This window comes from Physeter macrocephalus, unplaced genomic scaffold (assembly GCF_002837175.3).
Source record: "Physeter macrocephalus isolate SW-GA unplaced genomic scaffold, ASM283717v5 random_384, whole genome shotgun sequence".
NCBI classification, from domain to species: Eukaryota; Metazoa; Chordata; class Mammalia; order Artiodactyla; family Physeteridae; genus Physeter; species Physeter macrocephalus.
Window position 1 is genome coordinate 1 of NW_021145670.1, and position 24731 is coordinate 24731.

A 24731-nucleotide genomic window follows, 5' to 3' on the forward strand; every position below is an offset into this window, starting at 1 on the left:
CTCTGGGCATCCATGTGGACCTCACCATGGCTGCTGCCTCCCCTGCCCTTCAAGGGCCAGGCCACCCAGAGTCTCCACCTATCCCCCCCAGCCAGAGTTAAATATAAATGTGTATGGGTTGGTCATTCCCATTTTACAGACAAAGACACTGAGGCTCAGAGAAGAAACTGGTTCTCCCAAGACCTGGTGATAAGTGCGAGGGCCAGGATTGAGAATGAGGCTGTCTGAGTCCAAGTTCCATGAGTCCACGTTTCCACACCACCCCCTCCCTCCAGCTGGTGCTCTCCTAGCCCTGAGCTGGGGCCACAGCTCCCTTGCCAGAACCCCGCAGCTGGAGAGAGCCAGAAGCCCGCCAGTCTAAGAGGGCCTTACCATAGGGCAGTTTCCCAGTGCTGTAGGGCAGTCCGTAGCCACCTGAGGAGACGGAGTGTGGGATCAGGGGCTGCCCCATGGCGGCCCCCAGCCTCACTGGGCCCCCACTACCTGGGTAGACAGACCTATTCCCACAGGTACTGAAGCCCGAGACTGCGCCGCCTCCACCAAGGCTGTGAGCTGCTCTCAGAGGCTCTCGGGAGAGCAGAGGCCTTGGTGGAGGAGGGAGAGGACACCCCTGCCCCCGGGCATGATGGGACACCCGTTCTTCTACCAACCCAGGCCCTGCCACGGCCCTAGAGTCTGAGTATCTTCCTTACTCTCCCCCCCATCAGGAAACAGCTCGGCATGTGAGCTGATTGCTGGGGTGGAGGTGGGTTGACATCAGAGGGGTCTTTCCAGTGAATGGTGTTTCTTAGTAACAACACAAGTGGTTTCCCATCAAGGCTACGGGTCTCTGTGCACGTGTGTGCACACTTGTGCATGTGTGTGCATGGGAGTGAGACCAACACCTGCAGGATGGCTTCCCGCTGCTTCCCTTTGCTGGCGACCAGAAATGGGCTTTAATACCAGGTTTCCTGACTACCCCCATCCACCCAAAGACACAGGTGGCCAAACAAGTGCCCTCCCAAGCTGGCTTCCCAGTAGGGAGGCCCAGCGAGTGGTGTCTCTCGAATCCTCCTTCTGCCTTACCTGGCAGCTTGGGTGCCTTGATGGGGTACCCCAGAGGGACTCCAGGCTGCTGACCTCCAAAGGGTCCAACTCCTGTGGGAACCAGGAGAGCAAAATCAGGTCCCAGCCACTCGGGCCAGCAGCCTCTGAGAAGCCCCAGCCTCACGCTCCACTTTCTTTTTTTTTCTTTTTTTTTTTTTTTGCGGTACGCGGGCCTCTCACTGTTGTGGCCTCTCCCGTTGCGGAGCACAGGCTCCGCACGCGCAGGCTCAGCGGCCGTGGCTCACGGGCCCAGCCGCCCCGCGGCACGCGGGATCCTCCCGGACCGGGGCACGAACCCGCGTCCCCTGCATCGTCAGGCGGACTCTCAACCACCGCGCCACCAGGGAAGCCCTCTCCCGTTGCGGAGCACAGGCTCCGCACGCGCAGGCTCAGCGGCCGTGGCTCACGGGCCCAGCCGCCCCGCGGCACGCGGGATCCTCCCGGACCGGGGCACGAACCCGCGTCCCCTGCATCGGCAGGCGGACTCTCAACCACCGCGCCACCAGGGAAGCCTGTCGCTCCACTTTCTGCTCAGCCAGAATGAGCTCCCATGACATCCGGAATCCGGAAACCGTCCTAGTGCCTAGAGGGCCTTCCTGCCTCTTTCTCATCGGCCAGCAGAGCAACCCCCAGTGATGGGCCACTTCCTTCTGGAAGCTGCACGACACTCTCCCTCCTGGGGCTTGGGCCACACTCAGGGCCTGTAGCCCTTGTGGCATTTGGCACAGACTGCTGGGTTTTCTGGGCTCATCTGGGCTCCCAGACAGAGGGTTGGGACAGGGGAAGCAGGCCTATGATTGATGCCACTTTGTGCTGAAGCCAGTCCGAGGCCTGGAGCAGTAGGCACGCCCAGCCCCTCCCAGGGGAGGATCTCCTGCCCGGCTGGCCGACCCGTTGGCCTGCCCACCCTCATTGGCGTGGGGGACCCAGCCTTGCCTTACCTGGGATTCCGGCAAAAGCTCCGACTCCACCTGCAGTGACAAGGAGCCATCACTGCAGCCCTGCCACCACGGGCACGGGGCACCCATGCACCAAAGGCAGCGCCGAGGGGCGGGCTGACCCGAGCCGTGGCCACTTCTGCCCGGACCTCCCAGCTCATGCTGCCTCAGACACGCTCGGGGATTTCTGAGAGATGTGCCGCCCGTCTCAGCCGGCGGAGCCCGGGGTCCCCGCCCCTCACCCCAGGACGGAGGGGACTGAGGGTGAATGGAGATTCCCACCACGGGTCCCCAGCCCAGCTGGCAACATACCTGGGGCCTTGGCCTTGACTCCTGCTCCGGTGGGAACCCCGGGGAGCACCCCTACACCCGGGAACCGAGCTCCTGAAGGGGCAAAGAGGGGGCTCGCGGTGGGCGTGGGAAGGCCGGCCTGGAAGGTCCAGCCCGGGACCACGCCCCCGTCAGTGACACAGCCGGCCTCCTTCTGCCCTGACTGTCAGCTACTGGCATGGCTCACGGGGTGGGGGCAGGGCCTCTTTGGTGATGACTTTTCTTCCCCATCTGACCTAGGGTCAGAAGGTTTAATCCTGTTTGCTAGCCATGTGCTTCTGTGTTTCTGTTGGCCTGTCTCTAAACTGGAGTTAATTTCCCACCGCCCCGTGCACCCTCATCAGAGAAGGCAGACGGTAGAAGCCTGCCAGAAGTGGGAAGAGTCTGCAGGTCGGGGAGGCCTGTGACCTTGGGGGGCTCTCACTGGATGTGATTCACAAGCAAACACAAAGCAGTCATCTGCTCTGGGTGGGCGAGACTCCATTTGCCAGTGTCCAGGGCTGCCACCTCTCCTGTCTCCCCTGGGGCGGGGCCACCGTGGCAGCGAGGGGCCGAGGGAGGGACACTCTGCCAGCAAATCCCGCAGAGCAGCCCGAGTCTGGGCTTTTGGGGGAATTCAAGAGGTCACAAGTTGGGTGGGGTGGCCGGGCCCTGGTGGGGAAAGGAGGTTGAGAGGGCAGCTCCGAGGGTCTCCTGCAGGGCGGATGCACTGGGTGGGCCCCCTGGTGACTTATGGCTTTTGGGAACCAGCTGGCCACACTAGGGACTTGGTCTGTCCTTGGGGGCCCACTGCAGGCTGTGATGATGTCTGGGTCTGGGCCTGGGCTCAGGGCTCTGGGGGGCCGGGGGAAGCTTGTTGATCTTCGTAGGGGAAAGACAACCAGAGATCTTATGTCTGTAGCCTGAGCTTTAATGCTTAGAGAGAAAATGCCGGTCAGGACCCAAGGTCTCTGGTGGCCTCGGCATCGGGGGAGGTGGGGGGCCCCCGGGGAGGCTGCCAGGGTCTGCTCTCCTTGCTATAGGGTCCCCTTTTCCTCCTTGCTCTCACCTGCGCCTGGGAGCACTCCACCTGGGTATACACCTGGGAGCCCCACACCTGTGGCCAAAGAAGCAGTGTGAGCCGCAGCCTGGCCTCCAGGGGCCCCTCGTGGCCCTTCCCGCCGTGGCAGCTCCAGGGCTCCCAAGCCAGCCACCTGGGTGCCCGGTGGGAACAGCGAGGGACACGTGCGGTGGCTGCAGCCCTCCTCCCGTAAGTTCCGGAAGTCATCTGCAAACCCTTCTGTGCGTAGATTTGTCCCATCTCCTGGAGCCTGTTTACATGGCCGGCCCAGCCCACCTCTGGGTTAACAGCTTCCAGATGTTCCCTCCCTGCTGTGTGGACTCAGGCAGCCTTTTGTTTAACCTGAAGTCACTTCCTGAAGGGCCTGGTGCAGACCAACAAGCACCGGATGGGGAGCCGGCGGACCTCGGGCTCACCCCGCTCCGCAGTGACGGGGCGGGCCCTTCTGCGCCCACTCCCTATTTGGAGCCTCAGCGTCCCCATCTGTCGCCTGAATGTGGATGTCACAGAGTCTGTCTCTGAGGTCTGCTCCAATGTCCTGGAAGAGGGGCCTGGAAGGTAGACCAGGGCCCCTCGCCCCTATGTGGGACACGGCACCATGTTCTGGGCCTGGCTATGCCCCCTGCCCTGCTGCAGCCAGGCCCTGTCCTTCCTGCCCGGCGGGCCTCAGAAGCTCTCGCTCCTCCCTGACCTCTGCCCTCCACCCCCAGGGACTCCATCCACACTGACCTGGCACCTTCCCGGGCTTCCCTCCAGCTCCAATTCCTGCTCCGAGCTGAGGTACCACCGCACCTGGTAGGAAAGGGGCCACGTCAGAGCGGGCTCCACCCCCCCCCGCCGGCCCTGCGGCCTTCACCGGGACCACCCAGGTCTCGCCTCCACACCTGTAGACACTCCTAAGCCACCAACACCACCAATGCCACCGATACCACCAAGCCCCGCAGCACCTACAGAGCCAGGAGTGGGAGAGGAGAGAGGTCACACCAGGCACGGTCAAAGGCAGGAGGGCCCGGGGCTCAGGTCTGGGCCTGCCACCACCTCTGAGACGCGGGGACAGCTGGCTGCCTCCCCACACCCCCAGGAGAGGCAGCTGAGGCTCCTGTCTGCCTGCCCTTCAAGGAAGGTTCTTTGCAAAGTGGAGAGCCTGCGGAGGCCAGAGGCTTATGGCACGTCCCAAAGGGTAACACTCACCGGCCTTGGCAGCGGCTTTGTAGGCTGCAGCAGCGCCAGCCGGGCCGCCGGGCACCAGAGCTCCTGGGTAGGCCCCTGCGGGAAAGGCCCCGAGCCCTGCGGAGAGGAGGACAGGGTGAGGTCCTGCCCGCGGCCCTTCCCCGGCCCGCCCTGCCCACGAGGTACACTTGAGGCTCTTCTGCCCCACGCAAAGCTGTGACGGCTGCTCCCAGGGCTGGGTGCAGTGTCAGCGGGCAGCATGGGGCAGGCTGCTCCGCTCGGCCTGACAAACCGCAGGGATCTTTCGGGGTCAAACTTCCACACCTCCCTCCTCCGAAAAGCCTTCCTGGAGCCCCGCCGAGGTGGGCGACTCCTTTGGGCTCCCGGGGCTGCTTCCCTCCAGCTCTCGTTACTAGGTTATAACAGCACCCAGGACCCAGCTGGGATTCCCTTGTGCCCTGGACAGCCGCTCGGGGCAGGTGGTCTCAGCACCGCCCCCCACACCAGTGCCCAGGACAGGCCCGGTCCGCATCCCTGTACCCCTAGCTGCCCTCCATACCGGCCCCCAGAGGGGCAACTTGCCTGGTGTCAACACTAACCTGCCCCAAGGCCAGCGCCTATGAGCCCTCCGGCACCTGCGGGGAGAAGAAGACAGAGCCGGGTGAGGGGCTGGTATGGGGCCTCGTTCCTGCGCCCAGGGTGGAAGGGGTCTCGTGGAGTAGGGGCAGGAACCTGGCGATGCTGTGGTCGGCGTGTGGCCCTCAGGGCCCTCAGCTGGGCTCAAACCTGTGGTACTCAGGGGCCAATCTGATAAAATAGCAGCCGCTGTTTAGCAACCAACTGCTCTGTGCCATGTGGACTGACTGCGTTGACTCCCTACAACACGCCCTGAACAGACCTCACTTCCCTTAGAAGGCCCGCCACCTAATGAGGGACCCAGAAGGGCTTTCTGTGAGGGCTGGGGCTGAGCTGCCAGCAGGACCTCACCCAGGCCAGGCCCTGCTCTGTTCCCACGTGAGCTGCCCCACCCCAGGCCTCTCATTGGCTTCCTCGCAGGGGTCCCCTGCCTCAGGCCACGCCCTCTCCCCTGTATCTGGAGCCCATTTTGTCCATCCGTCTAGCCTGCCCTGCAGTCCGGGAGCCTCCCTGCCTGCAGACAGACGCTAGAATGTTTATGAAAAGCCGAATGGGTCCCTCTGGCTCCCTCCTTCCCACATCTGGGCTCAATCTCTCCTTTTCCCCCTCCAGGAGACATTCCACGGCTCTGGCCAGGACCGATGGGCAATCAGGTTCGAGTTCACAACCGTGCCGGCTTTGTTTCCAGTTATGTGAGAATCTCTCCCACAGGCACCAGTCCTGGCCACCAGGGTTCCAAGCTCAGGGGCGGCCTCTCTGGGGACCGACCTCAAACATGCAGGACTGCTGAGCCCGGGAGAGTCCACCTGGCTTTCACTGGGTGTGGTCCCCCGACCCCATTTCCTACTTTTGGGAGCTGGCCCGTCTGAAACCCAGCCAGCCCCTCTGTAAGATGGGCCTCTGACTCTGGCCGGTCTCCCTTCTGGGCAGGTGTGGTGTGGTCTAGCTGGGCGTGGGGCGTGCCTGGGTCCGCTTCCCAGGACTGCATGCCCTGCCCCTCCCCAGCTCTGGCAGGGGTTTCTCTCCAGCCAGGCCTGTGTCCTGAGCGCCAACAGGGCAGCGGACACGCTCGGGCCTTTCCTGACCACAGAGGGGCTGGGAGGAGGGGACGGGGACCGAACAGGAAGTGAGAAGAGGCTGGGTGTGTGGGGTAGGGCATGCAGCCCCTGTGCAGCCGTCTGCCCCCGTCCCGTGCTCCCCCAGAGTTGTCTGGTCCCAGGGCCACCCCACAGCATGACCAGCTACATGCCCTCCTTCCTGGGCGCTCACCTGGCCCAAATGCCCCCAGGAGTCCAGCCCCTAGAAGGGAGGAGAGAGGGACGAGGAGTTGACCACGGTTGGTTACCCAGGGGCCTGGCTTACCCAACCGTCTCTCTCCCCTGGAGTCAGAGAGCCCTGGGTTCAAATCCCGCTGTCCCAAGCTACTCCTTGCATGAAAGAGCAAGTCACTTCGCCTCTCTGAGACTCAGTTTCCCCACTTACAAAATGGCCAGCGTGTTCCAGACCTTCCTGGGACCAGAGGGCTTGTGGGCAGAGGCTGCAGAGTGTCTGCAGCCTGCCAGGGTGACCAGTGGGTGGGCCCCCCGCTCCTTCCCGTCCCCTCACGTGGGTGACTGGCCTCCAGCCGGTGCTGGGGTTGTAGGTGGGGCTGGCTCCCAGCTGCCTGGTCCCCCACTGAGAGCCCAGAGAGGGCCACCCGCCAAGGCCCACGTGGAGCAGCTGCCAGGCCACCCACCCTCCACTCGCCAACAGATTAGTTGTTCCCAAGCATGACATGCATTGTCTGTGCCCAGTTCCATCCCATCTGGGCAGGCCCAGACGTCCCTGCTGCCCGGATGTGGGGAGCTGCCCTTTGTGGGGGGGGGGGCACTGTGGCCCTGTCCAGGCCTTTGTAGCCCAGAGTCCTAAGGCTGAAAGATGACCTCAGGGAGGTCATGGAGTCCAGCCCCTTTTCATCAGCAGATGCTCTGACTTTCCTCTCGGTCTACGCCTTCACCCCCAAGCCAGAAGTTCTTTTGGAAGTCTAAACTAAACCTTTCATTAATAAAAGCTTCACTTTATCAACTGCAACTGAATGCAGTTTTTGCAGTCTTCTCTTCGGTGTTTCATCACAACCTGCCATGTGTCCCCTGCTGCCAATGGGATCAATCAATCCCTGTTCTAGCTCTGTAGTCACGACAGCTACCATTTGGGTCTTTGCAGCTAAGCACGATCCTAATTCCACACCTTTGTTTATCAAGCCTTTCCCTGTTCTCTCTCTACAGTCAAAGACCCTGCTAAGATCACTCACCCCTCCGAGAAGATAGGAAACAGGTTCAGGTGGGATAAGCAGTGAATCCCGAGGGCTCCAGCCTTGCAGACCCCAACAGACCCCAGCAAACCCCTTGCCCAGGCCTCCTGCCCTCCTGCATCTCTCTCGCCTGGCCCCAGCCCTAGCCCTGTAGTTTCATAAGCCAGATGGGCTTGCAGGGAAGGGGAAGCTGGGTCTTGTAGATTCACTTGCACTTGAATCATCGAACATCTGGATTTCGTAAGAGCTGTTGGACATGCAAACTGTCCTGTAGTCCCAGGCTTCAGAGCCAGGGAGACACGGATCAGGGTGGGGGGTGCCAGGGCTGCATGTGAAGCGTCTCATGATGTTAGGGCCATAAATCCGGACAGAGACGCCCCTTCCTCCACCTGCTCCTTATCCACCAAGGCCTCCTGGAGGAGGAACCCGCCCTCCCTCTTTCCTGGGGGTGTGTTCTCTGGAGCTGATGGTGGACCCTAGTGGCAGATCCAAGCCCCATGGGCAAGGCCAGCATAGACCTGGCCACATCTTCATACTGGAAAACTCCTTGGTCTGGACACAGCTGGAAGGGGCCTGGGAAGGAAGCTCATCTGGGGCCAGGGCAGGGTGCAGCCTAGGGTTAGGTTCAGGGCTTGGTCTGGGGTCAAGAGTCAGCCTGGGGTCAGGATAAGGGCTCAGGTTGTCATTAAGGACAGGGATATCTAGGATCTTGGCCTGGAGTAAGAGAGGGCTTGGTCTGTGCTCAGGGACCATTCAGGCAGAGTATGGGGCCCACCGTCTGTGTCTGAGCCCACAGGCTTGGTGGCTACTGGAAAATCAATTCCTACCTTTGACTCCAGCACCAGGGCTGTTTCTGGGACCCTGTGCACAGGGAACAGTCAGGGCAGCTGGGCACATAGGTACTGGCAAGGTCGGTGCCAGACACCCCTCACACATGGAGGACAGCAAGCTGCCTCCAGCCTCCTGACCCTGGATGCCCCGGAGCTTGGCCCTAGCCAGGTCATAGGTGGGGTTGACTAGCGGACAGAGAGGCTGTTGCCTCCCACCACTTCCCCCCCTCCTCCATCCATAGGCTGCGGACCCTTCCCTCCCCTGCCCCGCCGGCACTCACTCAGTGCTCTGAGGCCACGGGTCTTACCTGGCTTGGGTGGTTTGCCTCCAGGGCCCAGAGCTGCAGAGGGAAGAGATGGTGGTAAATGGGGAGTCCCAGCCCACCTGACCCACCACGATCCCCCAGGGCGCTGTGGGGTCTCACTGTGGGGTGAGGAATGGCCCTGCCCTCCGCACAGGGAGCTGCTGGGAGCCCAGTGTCCACATGCCTGGGTGGGAAGCCCAGCTCTGGCCCTGATTTGGGGTTACCCTCTCTCACACTGTTTCCCAGCCTTTGAAGGGGGATGATGCTTCCCGCGCAGTTGGCTTTGCAGGGATATTACTGAGGATCAAAAGAAATATGAAAGAGGGGCTTCCCTGGTGGCACAGTGGTTAAGAATCCGCCTGTCAGTGCGGGGGACATGGGTTGGAGCCCTGGTCCGGGAAGATCCCACGTGCCGCAGAGCAACTAAGCCTGTGTGCCACAACTACTGAGCCTGCGCTCTAGAGCCTGCGAGCCACAACTACTGAGCCCACATGCCACAACTACTGAGCCTGCGCTCTAGAGCCCGCGAGCCACAACAACTGAACCTGTGTGCCTAGAGCCCGTGCTCCGCAACAAGAGAAGCCACCGCGATGAGAAGCCCACGCACCACAATGAAGAGTAGCCCCCGACCGCAGCAACTAGAGAAAGCCTGCGCGCAGCAACCAAGACCCAACGCAGCCAAAAATAAATAAATTAATTAATTTGAAAAAAAAGAAAGGAATATGAAAGAAGGCAGGGCCCCCAGGGAAAGAGGCCAGGGGGAGGGGCTTAGGGGGCTCGTGAGTTCTAGTTCTTAGACAAATCCCTCCCCACTGGATGCTCGGTCTGCGAAATGAGGGGTCCCTTAATGTCTGGGCCTTGGACTGGAGTGAGATCCAGACCCCATCGCTGAGGAACCAAGTTTGGTGTCTGAGCTCACCTCCGCCTCCCAGGCCTCCGAGACCAGCCCCTGTGTTGAGAGCAGAGAGAGAGAGAGAGAGAGAGAGAGAGAGAGAGAGAGAGGGGACCATCAGGGCCCCTTCCAGGAAGCCATCCATTGACCCTGGTCAAATCCACCGCTGCCTAGCCATATGACCTTGGGCAAGCCTTGACCTCTGTGAGCCTCCGTTTCCTCATCCATCTCATCGGGGAAACAGCTGTGTGTCCGTGTGTGCCTGGGAGTGTGCTGGTAGCTGCCCTCACTTCCACGTTGGTTCTGAACACTCAGACACTTTGTAAGTATTGAAAATATTAGTATTGATGTTTCAATCTACTTTAAAACATTATGCTTTTTTCTAAATTAAAAGAAAAATTGTAAAGCAATTATAGTCCAATAAAGATGTTAAAAAAAAAAAAAAGAAAATACGCCCCCCGCCCCACCCCCGCCATGCCATTGAGTTAATATCCTGCCCATTTTCTTTTATTGGAGGGGGGCCCAATCTCCATCTGCACCGAGTCCTTGCTTTCATATTGTTTTTACTTGAAAATCTCTTTACCATGTTACCTGACAGATAGCACCTTCATAATTTTTAGTAGTTGCAGCATATAAGTTTATTTAATCACACCCTCCAGTCAGGTGGGTTTCTTGTTTGCATTTTTGCAAGGAACATTCCTATGAACCTTGGGGCAGATGGTTCTTTTTCTCTTCTTTGCAGTTATTTCCTTTGAATGGGTTTGCAAGAGTGAGGTGAATGGTTCAAAGACTAAACAGCAGGGATCGGTGAGGTGGCCGCTTTCTGACAGTCTCACAAGCATTGCGTTTCATCTTTCAGAAAATTTGTGCTCTTAATAGTTGCAAAATAGCATCATGTAACTGCTTTTTAAAATAGGAGTAACTTATGGGTCCTCTGGGGGTGGGTGTGCCAATGTTCTTCCCTTCTGCAGTGCATCTCTTGCAAATGTAATCACCCTCTGTCTTACCAGGGCGTGTGACAATTTCATGTACATTACCTGGGTAGAAGACGCCTCCAGGCACTCCACCAGGAACGGCCCCTGGGACCCCTGGAAGGAAGTAGGTCGAGTCCCCCATTAGCCAGAATGAATAAAAGCACGCTAACGATAAAGATAATGATGATGATAATAATATTGCGAGTCTGCAAAGCAATTTAGGTTGACTAAGCAAATAATGTTTACAAAGCATTTTCTCATTCATGCTCCTCAAAATGGCCTGGTGAGGTTGGAAGGGCAGGGATTATTATCTTCATGTTAACAGATGTGAAGTCAGGCTCAGAGAGGTTAAGGGATGTGCGGGGGGCGGGGCGGGGGGGGGGTCACACAGGTGGAAAGAGATGGAGCCTGGATTCAAAGCCAGGCTACTCCTCTGAGCATAACGGTTTGCACTGCGTTACCTGGAGAGAGCCCGGCACGGGGCTGGGTCTGAGCATCTTTTGCAGGACAGCCAAGCCTCTCCAGCCCTGAGCGGCACGGGCGGGGGCCAGAGTCGTGTGAGGGCAGGCCGGACTGTGACAGTGAGCGGTAAGGAATTGCGGCTGCCGCCGACAAAAGTGCAGCCATTCCCACGCTGAGAGGACGGTGTGAGGTCCGCGTCCCCAGCCACCGGGCAGCAGTGGTTGGGTGGTGCTCTGGCTGTCTGACACAGAGCTGCCTAAGGAGGCGCCGGGGCCCAGAGGGGGGACTCCATGAATGAGCAAAGTGAATAGTTTCCTAAGGAAAAGCTAATTCACTGGCCAGTCCAGGGGCTGTCAGCCCAGCCCAGATCACGAGTTCAGTCCCCACGGACCAGTGAAGCTCTCACCGGGGAATACTGTGATGCAGGGCCCCAGACCCAGCCTGCACGTTGTCATGGCAACAGACAATCCTGGTGCAGACCGGGCCCCGACTCCACCGCCACAGAACGGCCCCAGCCTTGACAAGCCGCCTTGCCGGTGCCCCAGCCCGGGCCCCAGCACCACCCTGCTGAATGGGGCACAGACTCGGTTGGGGGACAGTGTCGGGCGGCTCTGCAGTGTGCCCAGCAGACGTCTGGCCTGCTGGGCTCAGGGCCCTGTCAGCCTAAGCCACGGCCCAGCAGGGTGGAGGATGCCAAGCTGTCATGGCCACCCCGTGCCAAAGCCCCGGCGCCACCCCTCTACCTCCCCACCCCGGGCCTGAGGCTCCCCGGGCACTGCAGTCCAGGCCTGGAGTGTCTAAGCAATCTGCTCAGAGCCTCGGGGGCTCAGGGCAGTGGCCCCAGGAGGCTGCGCCTGCTGGGAATGAGCGCCTGGGTCCTGTCATCAGCTGCCAAGTGCACACATGGTCCGCCCCAGGCCTTTGATGCCTTCTCTGGCCCCGGCCTCCCGCTCTGAGCTCTGAGCTCTGTCTCTTATGTGCCTTTCCCTGTTGTGCTCCAGGCCTTTCTCTGCCTCGGCCTCTCTCCCTCCTCCCCTTCCTCCCTCTCTAACCCTCTGCTCCAGGGCAGACTGCAGGAACGACAGGGTGGGTGAAGGGAGCAAGGGGCTCAGGATAGACCCATCTGGCCTCTAATATTACTTGGCTGTGCCACTTCTTACCATCTGTGTGACCTCAGGCAAGTCACTTAACCTCTCTGAACCTCAGTTTCCTTTGTAGCAACGGGGGGCTGATAACTGCTGCCTTGCCAGGTTGTTGCAGAGTTCACGAGACCTGTCCTACCCTGGGCCTGGCACTCGGTACCGCTTAAAAAAAAGGTGACACTTTGTTTCTACTTCACTACACAGTACATGGCCTGAGGCCAGGTATACAGTAGGTGTTCAATAAAGGACGGGTGAGTTAGGTGGAGGGGAGGCAAGGAGGTTGCCTGTGGGTCTGGTCTGACCTGGTCCATCCCCAACCAGCCTAAGGGTCTCCCCACCTCGGGGTCTCCCCACCTCGGGCTGGCCTGGCGGAAGCCCCACTTCCTCTCCTGGTGTTCTGTTCCCTGACCTGTGGCCAGGTTCCTCCTGGGCCTGCCAGCTCCTTCTCTGCTTCTTCTGTCTCCAGCTCTTTCTTCTCCCTACTCTCCACCCCCATGATTCAGATCCCAACAGGGTTTGCCAAACTCCGCGCCTGAACCATGACGGCCTGGGGAGCCAGAGGTTTTGATCCCCATTTTGCGCTGAGGAAATAGGGAAGGCTTAGCGGGTGTAAAGGATCCACACCCGGCCTCTCTTCAAGTGCAGGAGAGGTGAGAATAGAATAAGACAGTAGTTGATCAAAGGCCTTCGAAAAGCAGCAGCCTCCTCTCCTGCCCCATCATAGGAAGGGGCACCCTCCTTCCCACCTCCCCTCCTTGGCCTGAGAAGTTCCTCCTGCCAGGAATGCCCTCTCCTCTATCCAAGTCCTACCCTTCCACCAAGACTGGGCTCAGCTTCTCCCCCCTGCCGTCTCTGAGCCTGTGGTTCTTACTGCTCATCTGGCCCAAAGCAGTTGGCCTGGAGCATACTTGTCTTGTTTTATGTGGGTTTGGCTTGTTTCACCGGCTAGCCCAGGGTGGAACTTGTCTCTTGCATCTCAGAATCATGATCCCATACTCTCAGGGATCATAACTGTCTTCTGGCCTGGGCCGAAATTCCTTCTACAAACATCCTATTGTGTTCCTGCTTGTAGGCCTCCAGTGACAGGCAAATTCCCACCTCCCGATGCTGTCTGCTCTACCTGCAGAGAGATCTTCCTCCTACTGAGATAGAATCTGCCTCTCTGTCTCTCTAGTTCTTCCTCCCAGAGCCCCAAAGACTGAGGCCCACCTCTCATCCACAGAAGTTCCTCGAACATTTACCTTTTTTCAAGGTCTGACTCAAATGTCACTTCCTCCGTGAAGCCCTTCTGGATTTCCTGGGACTCCTCTAGGCCACCCCCTCTCCCAGTGTTGTCAGCTTCCTCCATTACTGCCATCTCTGTTTACACACAGGCTGCCGCCCCACTGGACAAAACGTGGCATGAGTAGCAAGAGGGAAAATTAAACCTCACAAACGTGCACGAATTATAAGGGTTGATCAGTCCAAGATACCAAATTCTGAATAAGAGAATACACAGTCTTTAAAATTTGCATTCCCACAGTCCTCTTACTTGATGCTTTTTTTTTTTTTTTTTTTGCAATGTTACATTGCTGGAGCCTCCCGCCAGCCCTAGGCAGTAAGTAGGGCAGGGATGTTTCTCCCCATTTTACAGCCAGGGAAACCAAGAGTCAGAGAAATGAAGTGCCTGGCCCAGGAACCACATCTGACCCCAATCACACGCAGGGCATTCTGCGTTCCAGATTCTTTGATCTAGGTTCAAAGATCTGGGAGATGGCTGTTTGGGAGCTAGCAGCAGGCCAGCAGGCCTTGGCAGGGGGCTTTGCCAGTTCCAAGTCCAGGGGGCCGGCCTGGGGCGCAGATAAGACCACACGAAGCTGTTTGTCGTTTGCATGGAGAAAGGCCGCCAGGGGTTTTTCAAAAACAATCCTCCAGTGACTGACTCTGTCCCCTCCCTCCCCTGGACATGTCTGCCCTCCTGCCTTGGCCCCGGCAGACTTGGCGCAGGATCAGCCCCTAACCCCAAGGTCCAGGGTCCTGGAGCCTCCTCAGAGCCACCTGGGCAGCTTTTTACAAGACCTACAGGTCTGGGTCCCTCCCCAGACCAAATAAAGCAAGAATTCTTGGGTGAGACCCCACATCAGAATTGTTTCAAGTTCCCGGGTAACTCCAATTATGCAGCCAGGGCTGAAAATCCCTGTTGCAAACCGTCTTCAGTTCCGAAATAAGAAAACAAACAACAAACAAAAAAACACCCAAAACCAAAATGATAAAATTTCTGGGGGTTTGGGGCAGCTGGTCCCAATTATAACTGATTTAATTTCTCTCTCTTGTGGCAGCTGATCTTCAAAGCTACTTTTGACCCATCTTAAATGGGTCTAAACAACTTTTACCATCACAGAGTCTTCCCGGGATGCCCCTTCCTTGTCTCCCCTGGCAACACGGTTCTTTGGAACTGGGGAACGCATGAGGGTAATATCTTCTTGGGGTGGGGGGAAGCTGGGTTCCCTCAGGACAGCCAGGCAGGTGTGTGCGTGTGTGCGCATATGCGTTTGGGTGGGGGGCCCCTCCCACGTCCCATCCCTCCAGACTTCCTTTGGGAGGCTCTGGGCACAAACCCCAGGAGACCTCATCAATTCACACACCCCTTATTTGGACCCAGCTACTCTACCACCTGGGACAGAGCTGAGATTTATGTTTGCAAAGAAAGAACAGGACCAGCGGAGCATTGAGCCCGGGCATTGAGGATGCATTCTTCTTAGGGCAGGCCCACCCCAGAGTACTTGGCCCCCCGCCTGGCCCTCCCCAAATGCTGCTCAGAACCTGAATCTTCGGCCACCTCATCTCTGGCCCAGGGCAGAGAGCTGGCTGGTACTAACCCCCCTGGGGCTGCCTTAGCCTGTCTGAGCCTCAGTCTCCCCATTTGAAAAGCGTAGATAAAAATCCTCTACTCCCAGGGTTCCTGTGGGGACTGACCATCATGCTCGGGGTGGGAGCTCTCTCTGGGAAGGCAGATGTTCGGGGGACAAACTCCGGGGAGGAGGATCAGACAGGACCAGAGCTGCTACTCTGGGACGTGGGGGTGGCAGCTCCTCTGGGATCGTCTCGCTGCCCCCCATGGGCCCCATCTGAGGGTGCACACCATCCCTTGGCCTCGTCCAGACCCAGGAGTGGACCTCTGCAGGAAGTCCCTGCTCCCAGGCCCCTGCTCCAGCCTTCCGGCCTGGCCCTGCTCCACCCGGTGCCCCTCCCCACGCTGGCCGCCACTGAAGGGCCGGTTCTCATGGCGAGGAAGACTCTCCCTGAAAGCAGACCCCACCCAGGCTACCCCACCAAAGGCTCGTGAGGCCGCCTGCACCTCTCTTTTCCCGTGGCCAGGAGCACCGTCAGGGACCCCTGGTAGGCCGCTCCCAGGGTCCCCCAAGGTGCTAGCAGCCCCGGGGGGTGGGGGCGCCCTCGGGACCCAAGGCAGGGAACATGCCAGGAGGTCCAGGAGGGCCCCGAGGTCCACGCAAGCCCCTGCCACTCACCACTCTCCCTCTGCCAGGAGACGGATACCTTCCCCAGCTTCCTTGTCCTCGCTTGTGTTCCATACCACACATACACACACACACTCACACGCACAGTGACAAACCACACCCAATGACACACCTGGACACCAGATCTCCCACGTATACATGCCTGTTGGGTGGCAGACTTTTACACATGCTAACGGGCACTTTCACGTACCTACAACACCCCTCCTCCCGAACACACACACACGCACGCACGCGCACACGCACATGCGCGCGCGCGCACACACACACACCTGTCCAAGGATGAACCTGTGAACATTCATCCCCTCGCAGAAAGCCTCCTCCTCTATTGGTGACACTTCTGGGCATATACACAACATGCACACCTGTGCAATAGCGTGTAGCACACACACACACATGCACACGCGCACGCGCACGCTCCCAGGGCTCCTCACCAGGGACAGACCACAGCGGCAGCTTTCCAACTCGCAACTATAAGCAACTTAACCCTGACTTTGCTCCGAGTGGGTCCTGACTTCCCAGGGGACATGCAACCTGTGGAGGTCAGAGAGCTCAGTGCCGCTGAGCTGTCCTCCAGCCCGGGTCCCCTGCCCCCAGGGCACACGTGCACACCCGGCAGGTCCACAGGTGTGCAAACTGCTGGTGCCCACAGACCCGACGGGACCTCGTCGGCCCTTCCCCAGCATGCTCGCGACCCCCATACCGGGGGATCCCCCAGGACAGAGCAGGGCCCATCAGCCCTCTTGGGGCAGCAGAAGCCGGTGCTGGTTTGGGACCACCCTCAGTCGTGGGGCGATCGTGTGACAGGTTTCTGCTCAGCACGGCTGGCTCCCGGGAGGGGCGGTTCCAAGGATCCAGTGGCTGAGGGGCTCCTGCCTGGGACCCCCTGGAGGATGCCGGGGTGAAGAGCTTCCTCTCGTCCATTGGTCCAGCCACCTGAGCGGGAGGCCCGAGGGCTGCGGGCGCGTCAGGGAGCGGGGTGAGGCCTACCTCCGGGCTGCGAGGGGTGGAGGGCGCACAGCAGAAGCAGGAGGGCTCCGGGCCGCAGGGCTGCCGCTGTCGGACCCGCCATCTCGGGGAGAAATGCCCCAGCCCGCTCTCTGCGCCTCGTTTTATCCCCAAAGCGTAATTGCTGCCTTGTCGGTCTGCGAGGGAAAGAGGGAGGGAGAGAGGGCGGGTGGGAGGGCGGGAGAAGGGGGAGGCCTCGGGGAGGGGGCCGCGGGGGGGGCAATTACGAAAGGTCGGCTCACAGCCTCCCAGGCTGGGTCTGACTGGACTGGACTGTGGGCTTTTTTCCTTAAAACACACGTGCGTGCGCGCGCGCGCACACACACACACACACACACACACACACACACACACACACACACACACACACACACACACAGAGTTTCCCCAGGCTGGGTCTGACTGGACTGGACTGTGGGCTTTTTTCCTTAAAACACACGTGCGTGCGCGCGCGCACACACACACACACACACACACACACACACACACACACACACAGAGTTTCCCCCATCTCTCTCCTGCTTTCCCTCTGTGGCTGTTCTTTCACTGCTGGCCCCGTTCCCCGCCAGAAAGTGCGAGGGGGGCCCCTGCCAGGACAGCCCTCGGGAGAGGAAGCTGGAGGGAGGGCCCTGCAGCCCGGCCAAAGATCCGGCCCCAGCCAAGGCCTGAGTGGCCAGGCCCCCGCCCCTGCGGCTGGGCCCCGGGCCCAGTGTGGGGAGACAGGCCAGCTGTCCCGTGCCTCTGCCCTCACCCCAGCCTTCCAGACTCCCTCAGCACTCCCAGATCTGGCAAGAGACAGCCCTGCCCAAAGCTGGGGACGGGGGTCTTGGTGGATCTGGGGTCCAGGGCCCAGGCCAGTATCCATAGAGGTCAAGGGCCTGTGGGCAGACTAGCCGGAAAGGTGAGATCATGTTGGCGCTGCCCCGAGGGGCACCTGGGGAAAGGAAGGGGGACCCTGAGGCACTGCAGGGCTCCATTCTTTGTGGGCTAAGGTCACAGCCTCCTGCCTGAAGCTGGGGAGGGTGTGATGGGTCAGTCTGGGATCCATGTCTGCAGAGGCCAAGGGGCTGCGGGCAGAATAGCCTGGGAGTTAAGACTCTGTTGGTGTCATTCCCAGGGGCATCTGGGGACATGTGGGAGACGCTGACACATCACAGGGGTCCCATCTGTCATGGATCGAGGTGCAGCCCCATGCAGGCCTGCGGAGGCCGCAGTGTGTGGTGAAGGTCAGGCTGGATCTCCAGGTGCCCTGCAGAGAACCAGGGGGCTGGGGAGCCCATCCAGACTGATAGGGGGCCCAGCCCCCCTTTATCACTTGGCCCCCACCTGTCCCAATGCGGAGCATCCCTAGCACCCAGACCAGACTCAGGAGCCCCCAGACTGCCGGCTCTCTCCCTGCCCCAGAAGAACTCCCTGGGCTGACATTCCTTTGGTGGCCAGGAGGGGGCGGCCCTGCGCTAAAACAGCAGGGACCAGCATTTCCAGAAGGTCTCGGGCTGCTCCCGCCTGACTGTGCGGTATGGGGACCCTGGGGATTTGGGGGATGGGGTGGGGTGGGAAACGAGGGGGTCATGCCGCCTCACCCAAGTGGGGAAGAAATTTGGGAGCCAGAGGATAGGAGAGGGAATCTGGTACCTGCCCTCATCACAGCCTGTGAGGGGGAAAAGTTGAGGCCACGAGTTCTGAGAGCTTTCCCCCGCACCCAGATGGAGAATGAGAGGAGGACACAGCCACAAGTCAGAGGAAAGGGGTTAAAGGACCCCTCCTCCAGCCAGGAGCACTGAAGCAGTCTGCAGGGCCTGCAGGGGAGGCCAGGAGTGCAGATGCCAAAGGCCAGGCACTGGACTCGGTAGGACCTAGGACTAAATTCTGGTTCTAGCACTTTCGAGCAGGTTAACCCCTCCAGAGAACTTCAGCTTCCTCATCTGTCAAATGGTGATAAACATTCCCGCCTGGGAGGTTATTGCAAAGATGGATAAGACGTGGTCATATATTTCTGTACTGCGTCTGCAGATCCAAAATGCTCTGTACACTAGTCCTGGTCCTATAGTGCTACCGTAGCTACATTAGTTCTGCAAGAACCACTCCTGTGTAGGTATTAGACTTGGCTCTATGCTGGGTCACCTTGGGACCCTGGGCCATCCCTTCCTCTCCCTGGTCTCAGGTGGCAGCTGCTCCAAGAGTTTGGAAGGGCATGCATGCTAGCAGAACTGTCTGGAAGCTGTGCGTGCACAGCAAGCGTACAGCTCTTACTTCCTATGTGTGTTATTTGGTGGGGATCTGGGGGTAGCTCATGGAGATTATGAGCCCAAGCCAACCCTTGTTGGTGCGGGCAGCGGCGCTCAGGGTTAGGGTCTGAGGCTCAGGGCCTGACTTGTGCCTGCTGGGGGAAGGGAGGGGAGGCGGAGGGGTGGGGTGGGGTGCATCTGCGTGCCTGCCCCCTCCCGGAGAGGGGGGAGGAAGGGGGTGCTGGGGAGCAGCTGGGCCCCATTTCTCTCGGAACAGTGACGTGGGCAGGAACCGGCTTTCAGACTTTCAAACCGCAGTCTGCTCGGTCTTTATTAATTCCAGGACTGGGAGAGAGGCTGGTGCCAGCGGGAGAGGGCTTGCTGTGGGGATACAGGAGAGGTGTGGAGGGGCGCTTGCAGGGATAGACTTGAGGCTGCTGGGCCAGGCCGCTCCCCACAGGGCCAGGGCCCCGTGTCCTGTCCCCCAGCTGCGTCCCCCCTTCTCCTTAGCACCTGTATTACAGGAGCTCCATGAACTCATATCCGACAAGGCTTCTGTACACCTCAAGAGGGGGCCTCAATGCAGAATCAGACCCCGTAGACTGATGATTCAGTGCAATTTAGCCCAATGCATTCAATGCATAATGTAAGGACTGGGGGTTAGAATTTAGACCAACATTCATTCGTTCAAGAAACGCAACAGTCCTCAATTGCTCAGTGCTCACCTTCCTGCATAGCTGTACAGATTAAATAAGGTCATAAATGTCGAACTGCCTGGGGCACCAAGTGCTGGAGGAGCTTGGCCTGTCACTGACAGGCTGTCCCCGTCCACCAGCATCTCCAGGTATAGCCGTTTAGAAAAAAAAGAGCCCCAACCTCCACTCGGCTCTCAGCATGTCATCGCTTTGCTCAGAAACCCTCAGTTGCCTCTCAGATAAAGTCCAGACTTCTGAGTACGGCCTTCAAGGCCTTGCCTGACCCAACTCCACTGCTCTGCCGCCCTCCTTCCTTCTGGCTGGTGGAGCTGCTCCCCAGCAGCCTGGACTCGTCCTGGAGGGCTGGGTGCTAGACCTTTGTTGGTGAGGCTCCCTGGTCTCAGCTTCCTCCAGGTCTGTGCCCCTCAGCATCCCTGCCCCTGGAACCTCTCTGAGGGTTCTTGGGTTGAACGTGGTGCTTCATCTTATCCCCCACTGACCGGCCTGGCCATCACTGAAGGCAGTTTGAGGACAGACCCATTTCTGTCTCCCTCGTTGTCCAAGAGTATGGGATGACAAACACAGACGTGCACGCCAGGAAATGTGGGCAGAGTTCTGGTGGTATGGACAGAGCTCCAGAATCCTGGGAGGTGTGGTTTCTGTTTTCTTCCTTGTCTTCACATGGTCCTTTTATCCGTTGAACGCAGGATGCGCTGTCTGCATGGGACCTTGGACCAGAGAGAGTAAGCGTGCACTGCTGGGCTAGGCTGGGAAGAGCTGGGTGTCAGCCAGACCTGGGACCCCTACTGGGGTCCCTCCCAGTGAGGGGGCCACCGTTGTCAGTCATTTACACCTCTGTGTGGGTGAGTGTCCCTCCAGGTGGTCCCACAGGAGATAAGGTCCAGGTTATACCAATAGGGGAAACATGAATTTCTCCTATGGACCCAAGTGACCTTCCCAGAGGTCTGGGAAGGAAATGCATGCTGCTTGGGTAGCATAGGTTCCAGTGTAGACGCTCCAAGAGAGAATTAGCAGGAAGGCAGAGTGAAGGACCTCTGGCCCGTCCCCTCTCATCCATGAGACACAGCTGCGGACATTAAGTCCGAGCTTTCCCCTCCTCTGGTTTTAAGTTTTCTAGTAGCCACATAAAACGAAAGAAAACATAAGTAAAACTAATGTGAATAATAAGCTATGTTTAACCCAAGATATCTAAAAGATGATCACTTGAAGAGCTAACAGATATAAAAAATTATTCATGATGTATTTTGCATTCTTTTTCGTATTAAGTCTTACAGCTGGAGCGGAGGTTACACTCAGAGCACATCTCGATTTGGATTAGTCACATTTCATGTACTCAGTAAGCACATGCGGCCAGTGGCTGCAGGGTGGACGGTGCAGGGCAGACGGTGCAGGGCGAGACCACAAGGGGTCAGGTGGGGATAAGCCCGACTTGGGACAAGCGAGGAGGGACTATCGAGGGTGGTTCCTGCTACTGACAGGTTACAGGCGGGACAGGGCATGAGGGTTAGGGACAGAGGCAGGAAGGGAAGTCCCTGGAGGTCCGCGGGGGGGCCTGAGGCACACCCACCACAGGGGAGAGGCCGCCGTGCCGATGACCGAGCCAGAGGGGGCGGCCTCCTACTGAGGGGTACCAGGCAGCCTCGGCCCAGAGCCAACATTTCAGACAGGAGAGGAGAAAGGCCTTCTGCATCTCGGCCTCCCCAGAGGCGACTGGGCCCTCCTCAGCGGACCTCACTGGAGGTAAAGTGTCTGTAGCTGAAAGAGATTGGACGCTGCAGATCTGGGCGACTCATGGAATCTCATTTCGTCACACGGGATCAGCCCAAGGGAAGTACGGGCTGTGCTCAGAGCGGGGTTTGGAAGCTGGGGTGCCGGGAGCAGGCTGGGGGTGCAAAGGGGCCAGTAGTCATCATTGTGACATGGATTAACGCCGATTAGTGTGTGAGCTTGGATGGATCACCTAGTAATTCATACCTGATAATGGTGACATTAATAGTAATTAACCCTCAGCAGCCCTCACTTTCTCTTACGGAGACAGGGGTCTTCACAAGCCTTTAAGATGGATGACTCGTGTCCGCGAGAGTCTGGTATACAGCAAGTGCTCAAAAGTGGGAGGGGGTCCGTGACACCATTTCAGGCAACTGAAGCAGACGTTTGAGGCTGGGGGAGCGGGAGGCCCAGGGGCAAGTCCCCTGCCCACAAGCGCCAGCTCCATCGCCGGCCCAGGGTGTCCCAGCTCCCGAGGCACGCGCCTCTGATCCAGCCACCTCTGCCCAGGCCTGGGGCTTTGCGTGTCTGAGGCATCTGTCAGTCTGGGTCCCTGGCCCGTGCGAGCTGGGGGGTGGGGGTCCCCGACGGGCCCTTCTGCCCCGTGCTGTTCCCACGTTGCCTCGTGGGCTGTCTGCTGCGGTCTGGGGAGAACGCTGTGAGCCAGGTGCTTTGTGCACCCCTCCCCAGGGGACCCAGGACAGAGGAGTGCAGGACACGCCCCTCATTGCTTTCGTACTTGACAGTTTACAAAGCACATCTCCATTTTCCATCCGAGATATTATTAGCCAAGTTTATAAATACAGGGCTTAGGAGCCCTGTCTACGAACCCGGGCCACCAGAAAGAGCACTCCTATCTCCTTTAGATTTATTTAATTTTAACTCAGAGCCCCTGTCACACGGGCGGGGGCAGTAAATTCCATCCCAGTTACTGGGTCTCTCGGCCTCCACCCTCCGTCCCCAACCAAAATCCGGGAGTCTCCTCTCAGCCCTGGCCTCAATCACTCCCTTGTGGGGGCCTCCATGCCTCTGTGCACACTGACACTGTGCTGCAGCTGAGGAGCCTGGGGCCCGGGCCGCCTCTGGGGATGCTGGCAAGGGGGGATCCACTCATGGGACTCACAGGGGACGGTCCCAATCCCAGAGCAGGACATCTTTCCTCTGGGCCTCCTGCTCCTCTGGGATTCTGACTCAAAGAGAAGATGACTTCAGTCTGCTCTGGCTGGTAGCCTGGTGTGCTGCAGGAGGGGAGGGATACAGGACTGACACACACAGGTATTCATGAGCGAATAAACTATCCTGCTCCCCAGATGAGGAAACTGAGGCTTGAGGAAGCACACCCCTGGCCCAGGGTCACCCCAAGGCATGGTGGCCTGGGACTGAGGCCTTCGGGGTATTTCACTCCACCAGCCACACCATCCTCTGATGGGGTGATGGCCGCAGCTTTGGGGTACACTCAGCAACTGGAGAGCAGGGCCTCGTCTTCCCTGGGCTGGGCACAGAGTAGGGCCTGGGGCCGAGCCGCCTGCCCCCAGGGGGCCCCCACGGGGCTCTGGGAGCTGGTGCGCAGAGCTGTCCGGGCGCCCCCGCCCTCCTCCGTGCTCCCTCTGCCTGGCTCTCAGCAGTGCTTGCTCTTGCACGTGCCCTTATCACCCTTATTGCCTCGCCTCCCCCAGCCTGCCATGCCCAGAAGTCCTTCCAAGAGCCTGACCCAGGAACACTGCCAGGCAGGGAGTTCTCTTCCTCCTGGGCTCTGCCAGTGGCCACTCCTTGCCCTAGGCAGACCATGCCCGGAACCCTCAGCTGGCCTGATCCCTGTGGCTCCGGGCGGGTCCCACGGGGCGGCCAGGGCAGCTGCCAGGACGCGGGGTAGGAGGCAGGCGGGACCAGGCCAGGGGCTCCTGCTGGGCCTGGGTTATCTACTCCCTCGTTCATTCTGTCCCCCACAATCCTGAGCTGCCTGCTCTGACTGAGCGTCAAGCCTCGGGAGTGGGGGACACACAGGACACCAGCACCAGCAATCCTGGGAAAGAGGAGCGATCTGGAGGCTGGAAGTCCAGGAAAGACTTCCTGGAGGAGCTGACGCCAGAACTGCATCCAGTACCCTTCTCTCAAAGGGAGATGCGCTCTGGGTGGCACCTGCAAAAGCAGGAAGGCTGAAAGCGCTGACCAAGGCCTGTACCCTTCAGCGCACCCACAGGCCGCCTGCCTGCCTGCCTGCCTGCAGTGGGGGAACGGGGAGGAGAGCTTCCGAAAGCACAGATCCCAGGTGGCCCTGCCCCGCTTCAAGCCACCAGTAACTGACCCCGCGAGGACGCTGGCCCTCTCTGCTCAGCCTTTCCCGCTCTACCAGCACTTTTCAAATTGCAGGCTGTGACCCGTTGGTGGGGTATAAAATTGATTTAGTGGGTCAGGAGCAGCATTTAAAAATGAGAGATTAGGGCTGCCCTGGTGGCGCAGTGGTTGAGAGTCCGCCTGCCGATGCAGGGGATACGGGTTCGCGCCCCGGTCGGGGAGGATCTCACATGTCGCGGAGCGGCTGGGCCCGTGAGCCATGGCCGCTGAGCCTGCGCGTCCGGAGCCTGTGCTCCGCAACGGGAGAGCCCCGCGTACCGCAAAAAAAGAAAAAAAAAAATGAGAGAATAGAAGAGATGCAAGTGTAATACATGTGACCAAATCAACCTTGTGTCTTAAATCTTTTGTCTGAGTTTCACGTGTTTGCACGGGAGTACTAGAAGAAGATGAGCTCTTGTCCTGCGCACCACAGTCAGAAAGTCTGAGAGACACTGTTACCATGAGTGTTTACAAATTGCCCTCACGCTCTGCGCTGGGGGCCGTCCTCCTGCTCGTGGGAAGGAGGCACCCACGATGTGGCTGAGTGATGTCCGGGTGGACAAGTGAACGGTGGGGGGGAAGGCCCCCATTCTACACACCTCCCTGACCCCCTTGTCTGGCCACAGGTGAGGCTCCTGCTAAGCTGATAAGAACTGAGGTCCTGGGACTTCCCTGGTGGCGCGGTGGTTAAGAATCCGCCTGCCAGTGCAGGGGACACGGGTTCGATCCCTGGTCCGGGAAGATCCCACATGCCGCGGAGCAACTAAGCCCGTGCGCCACAACTACTGAGCCTGCGCTCTAGGGCCCGTGCTCCACAACGAGAGAGGCCACCGCAATGAAGAAGCCCGCGCACCGCAACGAAGAGTAGCCCCCGCTCGCCACAACTAGAGAAAGCCCGTGTGTAGCAACGAAGACCCAATGCAGCCAAAATTAATTAATTAAATTTTTAAAAAAGAGCTGAGGTCTTGGCCCCCAAGCTTGGGTCACCATTGTTCTCAGGGGGGCGCTATGCCTGCTTCTGGCTCCAAAGCCCTCCAGACTCCCCAGA

General features: G+C 59.1%; 1 protein-coding gene across 7 annotated transcripts; it reads right to left on the reverse strand.

Moving 5' to 3' along the window:
- Nucleotides 1–26: 26 nt before the first annotated feature.
- Nucleotides 27–16833, reverse strand: LOC102979820 (elastin). 7 transcript variants are annotated; one of them, XM_028485389.2, is made up of 14 exons: nt 16621–16833; nt 10575–10625; nt 9565–9594; nt 8649–8681; nt 6490–6519; nt 5184–5219; nt 4606–4701; nt 4299–4361; nt 4144–4206; nt 3403–3450; nt 2337–2408; nt 2028–2057; nt 1066–1137; nt 27–414 (listed from the first exon to the last, which is right to left on the reverse strand). In XM_028485389.2, the coding sequence occupies exons 1-14, from the start codon at nt 16700–16702 to the stop codon at nt 287–289; spliced, it is 834 nt and encodes a 277-aa protein (XP_028341190.1). In that variant the 5' UTR covers nt 16703–16833; the 3' UTR covers nt 27–286. The 7 variants fall into 7 exon arrangements, with proteins under 7 accessions (XP_028341190.1, XP_028341184.1, XP_028341187.1 ...); XM_028485383.1 differs by lacking the exon at nt 27–414 and having other exon boundaries at nt 430–1137; XM_028485386.1 differs by lacking the exons at nt 27–414; nt 9565–9594 and having other exon boundaries at nt 430–1137.
- Nucleotides 16834–24731: the final 7898 nt, after the last annotated feature.